General features: G+C 41.2%; 2 protein-coding genes across 11 annotated transcripts in view; both read left to right on the top strand.

The window, feature by feature from the left end:
• LOC112151319 (protein 4.1) overlaps nucleotides 1-7,651 on the top strand; it is a 58,397-nt gene extending 50,746 nt beyond the window's left edge. For 7 of the 10 annotated variants that reach the window (XM_036216480.1, XM_036216476.1, XM_024280260.2 and 4 more), the window contains 4 exons: nucleotides 454-552; nucleotides 817-897; nucleotides 1,111-1,223; nucleotides 6,750-7,651. In XM_036216480.1, coding sequence (XP_036072373.1) covers nucleotides 454-552; nucleotides 817-897; nucleotides 1,111-1,218 — 288 coding nt within the window. In that variant the 3' untranslated portion in view covers nucleotides 1,219-1,223; nucleotides 6,750-7,651. The remainder of the gene's footprint in view (nucleotides 1-453; nucleotides 553-816; nucleotides 898-1,110; nucleotides 1,224-6,749) is intronic. The other 3 variants (XM_036216478.1, XM_036216479.1, XM_036216481.1) reach the window with 3 other exon arrangements.
• Nucleotides 7,652-9,579: 1,928 nt separating this feature from the next.
• LOC112151872 (zinc finger and BTB domain-containing protein 14) lies at nucleotides 9,580-12,231 on the top strand. Its single transcript, XM_024280994.2, has 2 exons — nucleotides 9,580-9,731; nucleotides 10,299-12,231. The coding sequence occupies exon 2, from the start codon at nucleotides 10,322-10,324 to the stop codon at nucleotides 11,492-11,494; it is 1,173 nt and encodes a 390-aa protein (XP_024136762.1). The 5' UTR covers nucleotides 9,580-9,731; nucleotides 10,299-10,321; the 3' UTR covers nucleotides 11,495-12,231.
• Nucleotides 12,232-17,710: the final 5,479 nt, after the last annotated feature.

Here is a 17,710-nt window from a genome sequence, read left to right on the forward strand (position 1 = left end):
TATGAATATTTTACAACGTTTTTCTGATGATGAAAATGTAGATGGTTTATTGAAAAATTACATTTAAACACATTTTTTGGGAAAAGTATTGTCCATTGTGGTCTATATTCGCTAATGCAGTGAGCATTGATGCATGCTAGTTTTTCGCAAAGACTTCTGGGAGATTTTTAGTGCACTCGATTACTAAATAGTGAGTAGGGAAGGAACTCAGTTTGTTTTAAAGTCAGTAAATCCACTTCAGATATTGATCGTTACTCAGATTGTTCAGGCCTTTTCTTTCAGTGTTCTCCGGATTGTTTTCTGGTTTGGTACTCTGAGTCATTCCCCTTCAGACTGGTGAGCTGAGGGCTCACTGAGGGCTGAGGAGTTCTGCATTGACATAGTCCTTGAGCTGTCCTCACTGTCTCGTCTGCACTAAATCTTCAAGCTCCTTCGTGACCGTTTCTCTGACAGGTGGACACTAACGGTGATGCTGACCCCGGGGTGTTGCTAAGCGCTCAGACCATCACCTCGGAAACCACCAGCACTACAACAACCACACACATCACAAAGGTCAGGGTGCCGCTGTCATCCACCTGCCGAACACACAAACAGCTGCTTCAGGCTGCTCGTCTCTTCCTGTTGGCAGACTGGACGGTTTTAATGAAGGATGCTGGGAGGAGCAGCCTTTTTGAACCTGTCTGTGCTCTATTAGACGTGATGAAGCTGTCCTGTAAACTCTGATCTGCTCCGTTTGTTTTGGGGAGTTCATGGGGGGTTGAAGCTGAGTACAGGCTGTAGCCGGGAATATAAAGGTGCCTGTCTTCTGTCGGTCAGACGGTGAAGGGAGGAATATCAGAGACGAGAATCGAGAAGAGGATCGTCATCACAGGAGATGCAGACATCGACCATGATGAGGTCTTTTCATGTTTTCATGCTGTTGCTTTGAATTTAGTGAAGTAGATGCACTTCACATTATTAACTCTTAACGCGGCTTAACGAATACTGGAACTGTGACTAAAAGGTGACTTCTCCTTTGACACACTGACTTACAATCCAACCTCCCTGCTTCCTTCCCCGTTCTCTGTCTCCCCCTGGTGATCCCTCCTGGAATTGCACTCCTGCATTTAGGCTCTGGCTCAGGCAATAAAGGAGGCTAAAGAGCAGCATCCTGATATGTCAGTGACCAAAGTAGTGGTACATAAAGAGACAGAGATCACACCAGAGGGGGAGGACTGACGCAGGTAAGATAACAAGCCCCCGGTCCCCGCCCTGTAGACTGTAGATGGGCCTGCTCTCTGTTTGCTCCGACTGAGCTTTAGCATGCAGCTGCTTCTGTGTCAACCCCTGCTTTAGGACCACTCACTACTTTATCATCATGCTGTTGTCACTCCATCTCCCCTTCAGGAAAGGAACTCTCTGTGCTCACAGGCTGGAATGAAGAGGTTTCAAAGGCTTTACAGCAGGGGTGTCGAACTCAATCAACAAATTCCAAAACACAGCTTTGGTCGCGGGCCGAACAGGATAAACATTTATTGAACACTCCAAAACTACATTTTTAAAACTAACCTTTTAACATAATTATGAACTAGATATATAGCATTACCTGTGATAATGCTAGTGTGAATGCTGGAAGCTGAATTTGGCCGCTGAAGATCAATCAAAATGTGAAACACCATTGTCTGGAATTCCACAAGGTTCTGTAATTGGGCCTAAACTATTTATATTACTAATCAATGACATTCATAAAATCTAAAAAAAAGATGAACTTTGTTATTTGCTGATGATACGACTGTTTACAGTTCAAGGAATAATTTAGAATCCGTCATTTTAAAGATGGAAAATGAACTGGTTATATTACAAAGGTGGTTTGACGCAAACAAATTGGTCTTAAAGTGGGAAAAAACGAAATGTATCATTTTTGGAACAAGAAGTTTTGGTGAATATTAAAATTGAGGAAGTTGTTATTATTAATGTTACTGAAATAACATTTTTAGGAGTAGTACTCAATAATAAACTTAGTTGGAAATTCCATATTGATTATATAAGTAAGAAAATAAGTAAAACATTGGTATTTTAAATAAAGTCTATACTTTTTCTAGTGTATACTTTGTACATTGAGATTTTTATTGTGTATACTTGTGTACGCTGCTGAAAACTTAAGTTCCCCAAGGGTGCCGTCCCAAAGGATCGATAAGTCTAAGTCTAAAGTAATACATATTCTAGATAAAGATGCCTCACACATATTATATAATCCCTTAATAGTCCCATACATTCTTTATTGCAATGAGGTGTGGGGAAATGCTTGCAAATGTTGCACCAATAGATTCTTACAAAAGAAAGTTATGAGAATAATAATTCATACATCACCAGGAGATCACACCCATGAACTTTTGGTTAAATCCTACAGCCTCAAATTTTCAGATCTCGTTCAGTTAAATACAGTTGTGACCTTGTGGATGATTAAAAACAGATCGGCTCCAGAGCATATTTATGGGAGATTTAAATTCATTACCGATGGTAATAATAGAAGGAAAGGAGACTTTTATTTACCTTTTGCACAAACTTCATTAAGGCAAAGAGGGTTTGTGTTTACTGGAATAAAAGTGTGGAAATCCTTAATTATTCAAATAAAAATTTCACAAACGATTTCACTGTTAAAAGGACTGCATAAAAAAAGTAGTAATTGAAAGTTATAAGTTGTTTTAAAAACATGTCAGTTATTATGTAGATGTTTATCTGCAGGGCCAAAGCTGTGTAGTGTTTGTTCAGGGTACATGAAGAATAAGACTTGGTCGTCTTCACTCATGTGTTACATGGTTTCTGTTTCTTTTATGGGTGTGTATGACCATTTGTTTGTGGATCATGAAGAGGAGGAAATAAATCAAAGATGCTAGTCCTGATAGCTGAAGATGCTGAAATTGATAGCTGAAAACACTGAAGTGGATAGCCAGCTAAAATATTAACTAAATGCTAAATTAGCTTAAAAACTATATAAACAAACTTAGGTTAGCCAAAACAGCTAGCGTGTAGATATAGGCCTAACTCCAAAACAGCCTAAAAAATGTTTTTTAAAAAACCCTAAATTAAATCTAGCAGAATGCCAATTTTTTTAAAACTTAATTTTTTAACATAATTGTGAATAATAAAAAAGCAGGAATATTATTCCAGAATAAATAACTTATACCTTAAATAACTTTCAATATTTTACTCTCCATAAAAATAGATTTTGTTAAAATTATACAAGTTAGAAATGAACTTAAGATAACATCGGGCCATTAATATAAAATAAAATGATCTGGAGGGCCGGATAGAATTACCCGAAGGGCCGGATCCGGCCCCCGGGCCTTGACTTCTTGACAGGTCTGAAGTTGCAGCACTGCCCCTAGTGGACTGAAGTGGAATCTTAATGCTGAGACACTAACACCGTTTTCTGGAGAAAACAGATTTGTCTCTGTTTAACCATCAGTTTTGTCCGTAAACGTTCGCCGGTCTTTCATGTTGTTTTGGCCCAGAATCAAAACTGCCGAGATTAAATTCTGGCTGAACCGGCTTCTGCCTCTGAGGTCCTGCGGGCTGCAGGCTCACCTGTGTGCTCTGAAACCTGATCTGCTGTTTATCCAGCCAGCTTTGTCTCTTTCAACTGAAGCTTCAAGAGTCAAAAACTCCTCAAAGAAAAATAGTTTGCATTTTCAGAACACACTAAACAGCCCTTCTATTTGTAAAATTAAGCGTATCTAATCATCTTTTGCATGAATTAGACCTACTTCATTAGTTGTACACATGACAAAAGGAAGGGTTGGGTTAAAATGAGAACGGGTCAGCTGTTCTTGCTTGTTTTGAGGACTGGAGAAGAGGTGACCTGCAAGAAGGAACTTGTCTTTTCTTTAAGTATTTTTGGGTGGATGGGAGGTGCTTGATAAGCAGTTGAGTCAGATTCACCTTTCAGCTTTGAAGCTCTTAACTCATTGATGTGCTGCCAGGGGGCGGGGCCTGAGATGAGCAGGGTTGCGTGCATGTGCTTGTGTGACTCACGGAGATCGCTCGGCTTTGTTTCTGTTGGGTGTTTGTGTGGGGATGGCACTAATATCATTTTACTAAATGCTCCCTTTGTGTTTTTCCATATCATTGTTTGGCTTTAGAGACTGTCGGGATGTTTCAGACTCAGAAACAAGGAATGTAACTGTAAAATGAAGATTTTAGAGTGTGTTGTGTGGTCGACCTGAAGGGTTTCCTGCTTGTGTTCATGAGGTCAGTCTAAAGAAACCCACAGCTGTTGCTGTTCTTAACCGTCTCTCTGGCTGTGTGGTCGGTGAGGGACGGCGACTCCGGCTGACTGACTTTTCCAGGTCTCTCTGCCTTCAACAGATCCCTGCATGTTGTCATAACCCAGCAGTTTTCCAGTGAAGACGCGTGCGCTGGTCTGAGCATGCAGCAGCAGCAGAGACGCTCCCGCTCACACACGGAGGAGCTGCTGCTGAAAGGATCTTTGTTCCTTTCCGTCTTGATCATAGACCGTAAATAGAGACGGACAAAGCCAGCTGTGACTCTCCCGTAGAAAATGCCTTACCTCTGGCTCTAGAAAGATGAAGCCGATAGACTCTTTCACTGTGACGTCAGATAAAATGGCGACAGGGCCGAAAAAGTGATTAGTTACTTCTGGTGTTTGGGTTTAGAAACAGCAAAGCTGACAGCTGAACGCCGTTTGACACAATTTATGTAAAATATTAAAGGTAACCTTACCTATTTAAACAGAAAAATGTACAATATTTATTTCATGAATCTCCTGCTGAACTGTGTTTTCATTTCCTGTCTTAGATCGTTCATAAATCTAAGCATAAATTTGAATAATCCTTCAATATTTTAGGTTTTATTCAAAATATTGAACTTTTATTTGAGCAGATATTATTCTAACTGGTTCTATTTTGTCTGTTATTTTCACGTATTTTAAGTGTGATCAGCACAAAAGCTGATAGAAATTCATGTTGGCCACATTTAATACCGTTAGCAAAGATACACATCTCTGCATGTCTGTACACATTTTAATCTCTTCCAGGATAAATGTACTTGTTGTTCTACGGGATATTTTAGGGGATAATTGTAAAAACAGGAATGGTTTGGCTCAGTGAAAATGTTAAAAGCAGCTATCGAGCCACGCAGTTTCAGCTTTCAAAATAAGAGCGGCCACGTTCAAAATAAAGATCTCTGGGTGAACATCTTTCATAACATTACGTGGATACAGTCAATTTTCTATTTTTGACAACAGTTTTAAATTAATTTGATCATTTTTTACATTTGTTTTCCAGAAGATTGGACACAGTTATGAGCAAAAGCAAAGAGGAGCGATGTTAGAACCTTTGAACGTTGGAAACATTGCAACAGTTTTATTTTTAATGTCTGAAATTTTCTTGACTTTTGCTCTGTTTACAATGTGAGAACGGAAATTTAGGAAACTTTTAACTGGTGGGAAAAGATCTTCTGAACGTCTCAAAGCTGTTGCTAGCGTTAGCATTAGCACAGATTAAAATAATAAAATCATAATTACCTTCAAAATCAAACAAGCAGCATTCACTGAAGTACTTGTAACCTTCCTCTAACTTTAACCGGGTTGTCAGAGAGAAATAATCCACGACTCGTTTAATATCATCCAGAGGAATTTGGAGAAGCTTCTGAGCAGCTGCTTTCTGCAGGATTACTGACATTTATACTCTGATCTGTGAACAATCTAAGAGGAGAAAACTAATGCAACCAAGTAGGACATTTATACAATAAATATTGTACAAATTTCAGTTACAATTGGTTAGGTGACCTTCTACTATTTAGGTAAAATTACTTTAAACAGCGTTAAGCTGTCAGCTTTTCTAAATCATAGACACCAGAAGTGACTCTGGACTTGACCGGCGATGATCTATTCAGTCGCCATTTTTCTGTGATACTGGCACCGCCATGTTGGAGCCAGTCGCCCGAGTCAGTCTGAGTCAGTGTTTCTATGGTAACCGCTTTCACCAGTTATGAGTGAGCTTGTTGGAAGTCCACGCCCCTTCCATTGAAAGGGAGAATCTGTCAATCAAATGTTCAAGGTGGAGCCAGCAGACACCACATGCTTTTACCGAGGCATCTGGTTGGTCAGTTTATAACTTGAATAACTTACAATAAAAAAATAAATATTATGAAAAAAGAATTTGGATTATCAAGAACATGTTAAGAAAAAAGTATCAGATCAAGAATGGTTATTCTGACAAACAGAATGACTGAATAATAACTGTTTACTTTTCTGTAGAAGTCTGTGGGATTTTGGCTTCTTGGAGCCAGCAGGGACTTCCTGTTTGGAACGCCATGCTCAGTCCAGTCTATACAGTCTATGGTCTTGACTTACTCTGCAGGTTTTTGCTGCTTTGTTGAGATGCGTCTCCATTTTTAATTTGATCCAAAGACTTCAATCCCCTTTTTGTTCATTTATTTGTTTGAAAATGCTTCAGTCAAAAGAAATTCACTGATCTTTTGGAGAAATCTGTTCTACCTTTAGTGAAATGAACATGAAGCAGTAAAGCTCAGCCGCCGAATGTTAGTTTGGTGAGAATTGAGAGTATAGTTTGAAATATCTAGTGGTATCTACCACTACATATTTCGTGGTAATCTGTGATATACCCGATGCCTAACCAGCATGCATGTCTGTGTGGTGTGCACGTTAGTAACACAGTGGTCCGTCCTGGCTTCGTTTGGATTTACCTGCTGGAACCTCTTTAACTTTGACCTCTTCTGCTCCTCAGGAATAACAATGAGGGCTCTTTTCTCCTCAACCTCCATGAACCCAGCACCCACAGCTCCACATGTTCTGTCCGGACGCGAGGAGGACCACAGAGGCTCCTACTCTCTGAACGCTGCAGCTCGCTGCTAGTCGCAAACATCCCCTTCAAACAAACAAATGCATTCTGCATGAGACGGACGCAACGCCGCATCAGATTTCCCACACGGTTCTCAACCCCTCTGCACGCCAGATCCACAGCAAGCCAACTGGTTGCTTTCACTGCCTTATGACTTTGATGCTTTTTTATGATTATTGAGAATAATTACTGTAGCAGCAATTTATTTATGAAATAAAGCCATCGCTCCGGGATCTTACAGCCGCTCTAGGCTGTACATGCTAGAGAACAGACACTATTTAACCTGCTGTAGAAGTACCAACATCATTTCCAGAAGCACTCCCTCTAACTGTACGATGATTTCCCCTGTATACCACTGCAGCTCCATGCTGTACATACCAGCACCGCCTAGGAATATAGCAAATTATCTTTCATGCTTTGTTATACCTGCTTCAATTCTGTTTTTTTATTTCATTACTTTATTTTGCTTCAATTCAAATCTTTTGCAAATTGTATTTTGTTAAAAACTAAGGAGTGGGGGAGTTTTACGTGAAGACCAACAACCGCACAAATCTTTGTGCGACTGTGAGGCAAAGGGCTCAAACAGCCAAACTCGGCCCGACTCGGATGCAGAACCCAGAGGGACGTGTGACGCCCTCCTGTCATGTCAGCTGTGAGCCTCCTGTGTCTGTTCCCTCATTCCTGAACAGTTTGTGTCCTCTGCTTTAGGTGGAAGAAGAGTGACAAAGCATTTCTTCTTAATTTGAAATTTTCCTCTAAAATAATAAAGTGAACACAATATCAACGCTTGACTTATGTCATTTTTTTCTGAATTACTGTCTTCATTCAAAAATAATAAAGATTATGCTAAAGATAAAATAAGGTGACTTTAGAAGACAAAGAAACGTGTAAGTGTATAGGCATTTGGAGGCAAAATGTAGTCAGTTAAATTGTACTATAAGTATACTTGGTATAAGCTAAAGTTAACCTTTGATATATTATCTATATATAAAATGTAAATGATCCAATTTAGTCTGAAGAATTATTTAGGGGCCTATAATTATTATTCTTACACTACATGTACGTGGTCAAACTCAATTGCACAAGGGGAAAAAATCCAAAACACACCTCAAGTCGCAGGCTGAACAAGATAAACATTTAGTAAACACTAAAACAAAATTTTTAAAACTGCAACTTTTTAACATAATTATGAACTAGATAAATAGTATTACCTGTGAATGCTGCAGGCTGAATTTGGCCGCTGAAGATGCTGAAATTGATAGCTGAAAACGCTGAAGTTAATTGCTAAAATCAATGAAGCTAATAGCCGAGAACGCTGAAGCAGATAGTTAGCTAAAAAAAATTTGCAAAATGCCTAATTAGCCTAAAAAATCAAACAAAACACTCCTAGGATAGCCAAAACAGTTAGCATGCAGCCAAAAAATAGCTAAACTTAAAAATATCCTAAAAAACTAAAGAAAAGCCTAAATTAGCCAAAACGGCTAGCTTGTTAATAGTAGCCTAACTCCAAAACAGCATTAAAAAAATTAAAAAGAAAAGCCTAAATTAGCCAAAACAGCTAGCATGTAGCTGAAATATTAGCTAAACTCCAAAATAGCCTAAGCAATCTTAGAAATACTAAAATAGACCAAAAAAAATCTAAAAGAATTCAAATTTTTAAAACTTTAAAACCGTAACTTAACATAATTATGAATAAAAAAACAGGAAGGAATATTATTCCAGAATAAATCATTTTAAACCTAAAATAATTTTCAAATTTTTACTCTCCATAAAAGTATATGTTGTCAAAATCATACAAGTTAGAAATAAACGCAACATAATATCGACCAGTAATAACAATAAAATAAAATGGTCTGGAGAGCCGGCTCCGGCCCCCGGGCCTTGAGTTTGACACATGGTCTATGAAAAGCTTGCTATACTTATCGTAAAATAAACTTCAAGAGTACTACTTTTTGCAACAGGTTATTTAAATAATGTAAAATATAATAATGTTAAAAACGAAGTAGGCTTTGAATTTATTGGGTTTATTTATACATATTACATGTATTTTATATTAAAATGTGTTTTGCTGTGCCACTTCCGTTGTTAAAGAAAATCATTGTTTTAATACTAAACCAGCTAGGTTTTTTTTATAAATACATTTTTTAAAAATATGTTGTAGTTAAGTGGTAATGACTTTATTATAAATAGCAACACGTGTCCCGTTCAATCTTCATGAAGGGAAAACCCAAACGATTAAATGTCCTGAGTTCGCGGTATGAACGTCAGAGAGGCTGCCGAAGCCACGCCCCCCGGTTTTCGCTCCATACTCAATAGCAAAGAATAAGTTAAAAGAGTGACATCTCACTCTGTTTGAGTTGTTCAACTCTAAAAATAATTTAGGTTTTTTAATTAAAAATTGAACCAAACTGACACTAGGTGGTAAGGAACTTCAACGTATTAGTTTTGTAGTTGTTTGCCTATAAATAATTGTTTTGAACGTGCTGTTAATTATTTGATACTATCAAGAGAAGATTTGCATATGTTAAATATCTATTTATTTGCTTCATGTTTTAGTAACATTTATAAATTATTTTACAAGTCGTGTTTATTTTATATAATATTTCTTTCACTCGAATAAAAATGCCAATCTATCACATTTGCAAAGGAGGACGGGGATTTTTATTTTCTTTGCGTAGTGTTGACTCCTGTACACACGATCTAGGCTGCGCGCCTGCTCCGGTCCAGCAGGGGGCAGCAGAACAAGGCTTCACTTCCTGTGCAGCCTCGCAGTCACAACAAGAGGAGGAAGAGGAAAAACGACAGCTTTGGATCTGGATCGTCGTCGACTGCCTTGCGTGACAACACAAGGATCGCGTTCAGGCTTCGGTATGAGCTCTTTTACTCTGTAATTGTTGGCCGCGGGGGCGCAGAAGAGCGCGCGGCGGGGTTTGCGGGGTTGCTCGCCGCCCTGCCCGCCGCTGTCCGCGGGCTGACTTGAAGGCAGCAGAAACATGCCAATGGAGGCTTGCTGACCAAAATGGCTGGGCGCAGTGAAATGTGAAATATTGTTTCAAAGGTAGTCTTTCCTCACACGCAGCGCCTTTGCCACGAAAGTATTGCGGTGAAATCCCGCAGCTTGCTTGGTAAAAAGTGTTTGTTGCTGTTAGTTTTTTTATGAGCGCCGCTGCGGCTCTGGGGCCTGTCGTAGTTTTTCTTCCTGAAGTGCATCTGAATGATTAATTTAATGGCTTTCCTCTCGTTTTTATGTTTGGAGGTCATTTGGAAGCTCGCGCGCGCGTCTGGATGCAGCTTGTTTGTGGCGCTGAGCGCTCAGCCTGCATATATTAGTGCAGGCATGCAAATGCAGCTCCACCCCTCAGCTGTGCAGGATGCATCCTCACTTCCACACTTTACTCCTGCTCTGACGGAGCCTTTTCATGCTTTTCTCTACAGGTTGCAACTTTTTGACGTGCAACATGACTGATCTACTGAGATATATCGACTATGACCACAAAGCCACCTTCCTGAAGATGCTCAACCAGCAGAGGATGGAAGGTGAGCACTGTGACGTGGTGGTTGTGGTGGAAAACATCGAGTTCAGGGCGCACCGCTGCGTCTTGGCGGCCTGTAGTAACTACTTCAAAAAGCTCTTCAAGAAACAGAGCGAGGAGGACAACTCCATCGTCGAGCTGGACTTCATTCGCTCCGATATCTTTGAGGAGGTGCTCAACTATATGTACACGGCCAGGCTGGCAGTGAGGAAGAAGGACATCAACATGATGATGTCGTCCGGTCAGATCCTGGGGATCAACTTCCTGGACAACCTGTGCACCCAGAAACGGGAGCTGACCAACATGAAGACCCGGGAGAACCAGGCTCCGGGTGACCACGGGATGAGAGCGCAGGACGCCATCCTGAAGGAGCTGGCCATGGAGGAGGTGAGGAAGAACAGTTTCTACGACCAGGGCATGGACGGCATGGGGCCCGGCGGCTCACACGTGTCTCAGCCGCACAACTACAACACCAGCCTGGCCAAGGACCCTCACAGCCACAGCTGGGGCTCCTCCACCTCCAATGACATGAAGCTGGAGTACCTGCTGTACGGCCACCGCGACCACGGCTCCTGCCAGAGCGCCGGGGCCAAGCCCCTGGACCACAACGCCAAAAAGGAGCGACTTCTCACCGCCAACCGTCCATACGGCTGCGAGCACTGCCCCAAAGCCTTCACCACCGCCGCCCACCTCAAGGAGCACCTGAAAATCCACTCCGGCTTCAAGCCGCACCGCTGCGTGGTGTGCGGCAAAGCCTTCATCAGGGGCCCCGACCTGAAGCGGCACGAGAGGGTCCACAGCAACGAGAGGCCCTTCGCCTGCCAGCTCTGCGAAAAGGCCTTCAAGCACAAGTCCCACCTGAAAGACCACGAGCGGCAGCACCGAGGCGAGCGGCCCTTCAACTGCGGCTCCTGCGACAAAGCCTTCATCAAAGCGTCGGATCTGAAGCGCCACTGGAACACCATGCACAGCGGCAACCCGCGCAGACAGATGTCCCTGTCCCCGGTGGCGTCCCAGCACGGCCAGGCAGACGCCCCCGACCAGAGAGACTGGAAACTGGAGACCGGGCCACACTCGCACAACTCAGGAGACTGCTGAGCGGCACACACTCACACACATGCACCCTTTGAGCCCACGATTCCTCACTGACCCTGTGGCGAGCCGCGCGGCCCCGGGGCGCGACGGACGGCGGTCGGAGTGAGCAACCAGAGATCATAGCATGTTCATCAGGCTGTGAGGCTGTATTATTATTCTAAAGAGTTATGTCAAAGCTGTTTCCTTTCCACCTGTAAAGTCATGTAAATGTTTAGTTCACTCTACTATACATCTATTTTTCACAAAGTATTGTTGCTATCTAGACCGAGGGTTCTCATAACATTTTTCTCTTTTACTTTAATGAGATTTGTAACATTTAATTGTTTGTTTAACCTTTACTGGATTTTATGGAGATAAAAGAGAAGCCGGGGAGAAAAAAAGTGTCTGCATAACATTTGTTGCATTGAGTATATTCATGTGGATGTTTTTAATGGATGTGTTTAGTTGTATGGATTAATATTACACTGTAAAAGTTCACCATTTTACATTTGACGCAGATGAAACCAAAGTCTTGGGCGTCTGATGGATTGTCTTTAGAGGCTGTCCTGCCCAAGCAGCCGGCCTACTAGATTTACTGTTATACAGTATAACCGTCATCAACTATCAACAGGTAATGATAGGTGTCTGTATATACTGTAGCTTAGATTGTTGCACAGCTAGAGTACATGAGAATGATTTATGCACATATAGCATTGTCCTACTCCCACACTTTGACAATAAACACCATTTGCTGTGTTTTATTGTTGTTGCCACCTTTGTTTTTTCTGCAGATCAGCAGCAGGACTCATGCTGATCTCCTCCAAGTTCTCATTTTCAGGTGGTTTTATTCTGCCGGGATCCTCAGTGGGTCACATGTTGATCGTTCCATGCTGCTGGATTCCCCTGAACTGCTGTTTCTGTGCTGGAGTGTCACCTGGAATTTAGCCCGCTCTCTTTGGAGGTGATGGGACGTGTTCTTGAATCCATCAGTCGAGGGCGGGGGGGTGTCATGGAGACGGCCTTGTAGTTTTCTTTTTGTGTCTGCTCAGTGAAGGCCTTCAAGGTGAGAGGAGTATGGATTATGAGCAACAAACGACAGTCACATTTTTCATTGCAAAAACTGTTTTAATCAAGTTTATGTTTGAATTTTAGTGAAATTAACTTTTGGACAAAAATCTCACAGGTTCACTCTGGTAGAATGACTTGTTGTAGACCAGGAGGGTCAGACTCAATCACACAGGGGCCAAAATCAAAAACATACCTTAGGTCACGGGCCGAACAGGATAAACATTTATTGAACACTCTAAAACTACATTTATAAAACTATAAAACTGACTTTTTAACTTAATTAAGAACTATATATATAGCATTACCTGTGATAATGCTAGTGTGAATGCTGTAAGCTGAATTTGGTCACTGAAGATGCTAGTGCTGATAGCTGAAAACGCTGACATTTATAGCTAAAAATGCTAAAGCTGATAACTGAAAATGCTGAAGCTGATAGCTAGCTAAAATATTAGCTAAACTCCAAAACAGCCTAAAAAAATCTTAGTAAATGCCAAAATAGTCCAAAAATCTAGCAGAATGCTAACTTTTTAACATAATTATGAATAATAAAAATGCAGGAATATTATTCCAGAATAAATCAACTTAAACCTTAAATAACTTTCAATACTTTACTCTCCATTAAAAATACCTTTTGTCAAAATTATACAAGTTAGAAATGAGCTCAAGATAATATCAGGCCACTAATAACAATAAAATAAAATGTTCTGGAGGGCCGGATCCGGCCCTCAGGTCTTGACTTTGACGTGTTTTAAACAGTAGACCTTAAATTTAGTGAATTATTTACTTGTTTCATTTTTTTATTGTGTTCAAGTAATGTCTCAAATTCTTACTACTTTCTTTTTTAAAGTAAAAACAAGCAGACTGTGATCAGAATGAAGTGTGATCAGAGCAGCTTGTGCAGTTCTGGACGTGTTGATCAGCAGTTAAATTCAGATTGTGTTTGTTTGAATTGTCTTCCTGCTTGGTTTGAAATGTTCAAACCAAATTAAAGGATGTTCCCACACAGACTGACTATCAGAGGTCTACAACCTTTAACGTTAAAAGAGAACTACTGGTTCAGTTTCTTACCGGCCAGCGAGAACCACAAACTTTATAGAGAAATACTCTGCTTGTGTTTTTGTGGCCATTAGGAAATTCATTCATCAAATGTAGCCTTTAAATATTTACAAGAATTGAATATGTTTTATATTTTTCTACATGTAAGAATTTTAAAGAGTCCCTTTCAAAATAAAATACACAAAAATAAGATCCTCCTCCTGCTGCTGCATTCAACAACCTTCAACTCTGAAAAGCCGTTGGAGTCGATTCCTCACTGACTACAACCCAGTAGGAGCCACAAAGTCTTCTTTCATCTTAAAAAAATAAGATACTGATTTATATTTATGCTTTTGTTACTCCTATGATAAATATTAATGAACTGTTGTTCATTTTACATGAATAAAACACAAACATGAAAAGAAAAAAGCCTTTTTTTAAGTTTTGACAGAGGTTCCTTTCAAAATAAAAGACTTCCTGTCGCATACGATCATCTCAATGCAGAAAAAGTAGTAGCAGCAGGTGTAATGTCAGCAGTTAATAGTTAATTTCACTGTTGTTGATGCGTCTCTGCCAGAAATGTAAATCTAAAAAATTAAAATGAAATCCGAGCAAATTAAATGGCCCCTGGCATATTTTTTGAGCACACTTAAAATTAATTAATTTGTTCAAAAATAGAAATTTTGTGAATTAATTCAGTGTGCTTTAATACTAGTTGTGCTTAATGAGGTCCATTGATTTTATTGATTTATTTTTTTAGTTCAGGACAGGACACACAAATGTGTTGATGTTGAAATTCGACTTGTGAGACACTCTGTCCACTGTTAATCATTTTGATTAGTTTACTTTTTCTTACTTTTAGTTACTTTTAACATTCAGAAACTTTTCATTTTTCTTTAATAAAAGAGTTTCAGATTTAAGAGCCGCAGGTTGCAGACTCCTGTTTGGTATTTTTATCCTTATGACTTTATCTTTGTTTTTTTCTGCTTTTATCATTGAATATAAACCTTAGAACATTGATCATGTCCTTTGTCTTCATAATGGAGGCCTAACAGAGTTGATTGTGACCCCCGGGCTCGGCTGAAGGTGTTTTCAGGTGTACAGTATTCAGGAGCACATGGCCTACAGCGGGTCTGCTGCCTGAGACACACGGAGCGGCCATGACAGGTGCAGATCTGCACCCTGAAGGGAACATTGACCCTCAGTGGAGCAGGATGGAAGCTCATGGATCTTCAGTGAAGAAGACAAACCAGAGAGTCTGCTGAGGGAAAGTCATCACAAATATGTACAGCAGAATGAAGTCTTTTTATTTTATTACTTAAATAAGGCCCATTTTCAGCCTCAGTCCATTGGATATCTGTCGATGCTGAACTTTTCTGCGGCTTTTTGTCTCTGAAGCTGCTCTGCACGACCCCCCGCCCGCTCCGCCTCCAACACTAGGTGGCGCCCTGTTCCAAGTCATTGACCTGTTGCTGTCCAGTCTGACCTGCTGTCCGGTTTCCGCGCGGACCTCTGTAAATGCTGCTCGCACGTGACAGTTACCAGGCTGGGGTGCGCGTGGCCTCCGTGCACGTGTCTGTACATCTCTGTGAGTCCTGGAGGGGTTCAGCGGAGCGTCCCGACTGTCATTTCAGGAAAGCTGACGTCATCAGCGCCTCGTGCAGAAGTATCTGTTTTCTGCATTTCCTGTCTGAACTAGCGGGTTTGCGTCCCATGACTGACTGCAGCTGTGCGTGTGCGCGTGCGTGTGTTTTAGCAGAATGATTTGTGTGTGTGTGTGGGGGGGGGGGGGCATTTGAGTCTGCGTGCGTGCAGTCATGCACGTTCTTCTATGGAAAAAGCTCCGGTTGTGTTATGCATGCACGAGCCTGCACGCACATGCGCACATCCTGTCGGGTGTTCATGTTTGCTCTGATGCAGATTCTCGTGTCAGAAATCTCCCCAACTACTAAAAACTATCTAGTGCGGCTCTATCTAGTGTCCTGGATTTTAAAGGTACTTCAGTCACAATGCTCACCACTTTTCTTTCGTTTTTCCAAACGCCGGATATGACGTCACCGATTTCAGGAAATGAAAATTAGGGAATCAATACAAACAAGTATAATATGGAACAATGAAGGTGTAACTATCAAGAACAAATCTTTATTTAAACAAAATTGGAGAGATAAAGTATCTATGTTTCTGGTCTTTTTGATGAAAGAAAAATGTTTTCTAGTTACAAATAAAGAATTCAACAGTGTAATGAAAGCTCTGCCCTCAGGATTAATTCAACTAATGACCTCCCAATTTAAATATCAAAAGGCATTTCATATAGATTCTCCCTTAATAAATAATGCTACTGATATATTCAATAAAGAATGCAATAACAAACATTCGCAACACTACGTGAAAAAAGAAACTTTACACCTAAAGGAGAAATGTATTTAATATATTTACAGTATTTTCATTTTCCAAACTACTTCAGTAAGATTTACTGAACCAAAGCGAGTTTTTTTTATTTGTTTCTATTTGTACAATACTATGAACGGTTGCAAATAAACAGAGTAAAGTGAATACTCAGTATTTTTTTTAACTTAAATCTTTTTTTTTTTTCAATGCCACTTATGATACAAACGGTAGTGCTGCCTTTACATTACATACTATTGGGAAACACTTCCACAGTACTCAGTCTCAATGAAAACATTAATAAACATTAAAAACATGACATAAAAACTTCCATTTGAAGCATGAACTATCCATTAACTGTCTTGCATTTTGAGAAAGTGACTCGTTTTTGCAGGTTATCTACCATGTTTTCCAGTTAGCTTGAGAAACGCCTTAGCAGTGAATCAAACTTTGATACTGGTGTGAGAAATGAACAAAACTGAGAAGAACTGTAACTCCATTGGATTCTGATGGGGAAATGTGGACGGTTTATTAAAATAATACATTTAAACACATTTTATTGTTTGACTGTGATGCATTGTGGTCTATTTTTGCTAATCTAGTGATCATCGATGGATGCTAGTTTTTCTCAAAGACTTCTGGGAAATTTCTAGTGCCTTCGATTTTGGAATTCGGACGGAACTAGAAAATGGTGAAGGCACTATGCAGTGAGTAGGGGGGAATTGGGGCATGGCCTCGGTCTGTATGTGGGGGGTCTTTGGGGTCATTTTGTCTCTTCATCGTGTGTCTATACCAGAGTGTGCGGGCGTGCACATGTGCCCAGCGAACACCCGGCTTCCATTACCCCGAGCGGCATGGTTCCACGAGCCACGCCACAAACCTCCCGTCTGCACTCAGGCTCCACCCAGTGCTGCCACAGGCTTCCCAGAAAGGAACAGCGTCTAATTAGAACAACTTTAATTACGTCCATCTTTATCTTCACTCCAGGAGAAGAAAACAACTGCGTGCAAACAATTCAGCGCGGGAAAAACTCTTTTCTTCTTCTCCTCCTTCTTGCCCCTTCGGAGGAGCAGAGAGGCTTTTAATCAGAGCTCATGGATGTCCTCCACTGGAGCAACATCTGGAACGTCTTCAGCTTTGAAATCCTCATGATTGCGGCCTCCATTGTGTTTGATGAGAGGTGACCCCCTCCCGCAGTTTGATCTCCACAGCCCATCAGAACTCAGGAGAAGCAGCAAATCATCTTCTAGCTTCTCTCCCTCTAAGCGTGATGTGACGGGGAGCTCGTGGATGGTCAAACAGCTGGGTCAGAACATGGAGTCAGTGGACCGTCTTCAGGGCTATGCCAGAGGAGCTCAGGAATGTCAGGGGAGGACTCTCACCTCCTGTCTCGCTGGTCCCTCCCTCCATCAGTCCTTGGAGGTGCAGGTTTTGGAGCCGTGACCTGCAGGCGGCAGACGAGGCGTGGCTTTGTGGGCCTGCAGAGCCCTGAGCACAGGTTATTATTCAGACCTGGAGCTGATGTTCCAGCTGAGAGGTCACAGTCACTCCTCAGTGGGGGGTCCAGGACCGAGTGCCCCCCCCCCCTCCACTGCTTCTTCTTCTGTCCCTCATCTCCTCCATCTGTTCTCATTTCTCGCTTTTTGCTAGTTCTTGGTTCCCAGAAATTTTCTTCCAACATTTTTTCCCGTCCATCCATTTTCAGAACCAGGGGTCATGGGGCTGCTGGAGCCTATCCCACATGCTGTTGGG

The sequence above is a fragment of the Oryzias melastigma genome, linkage group LG17, assembly GCF_002922805.2.
Source record: "Oryzias melastigma strain HK-1 linkage group LG17, ASM292280v2, whole genome shotgun sequence".
Taxonomy (NCBI): domain Eukaryota; kingdom Metazoa; phylum Chordata; class Actinopteri; order Beloniformes; family Adrianichthyidae; genus Oryzias; species Oryzias melastigma.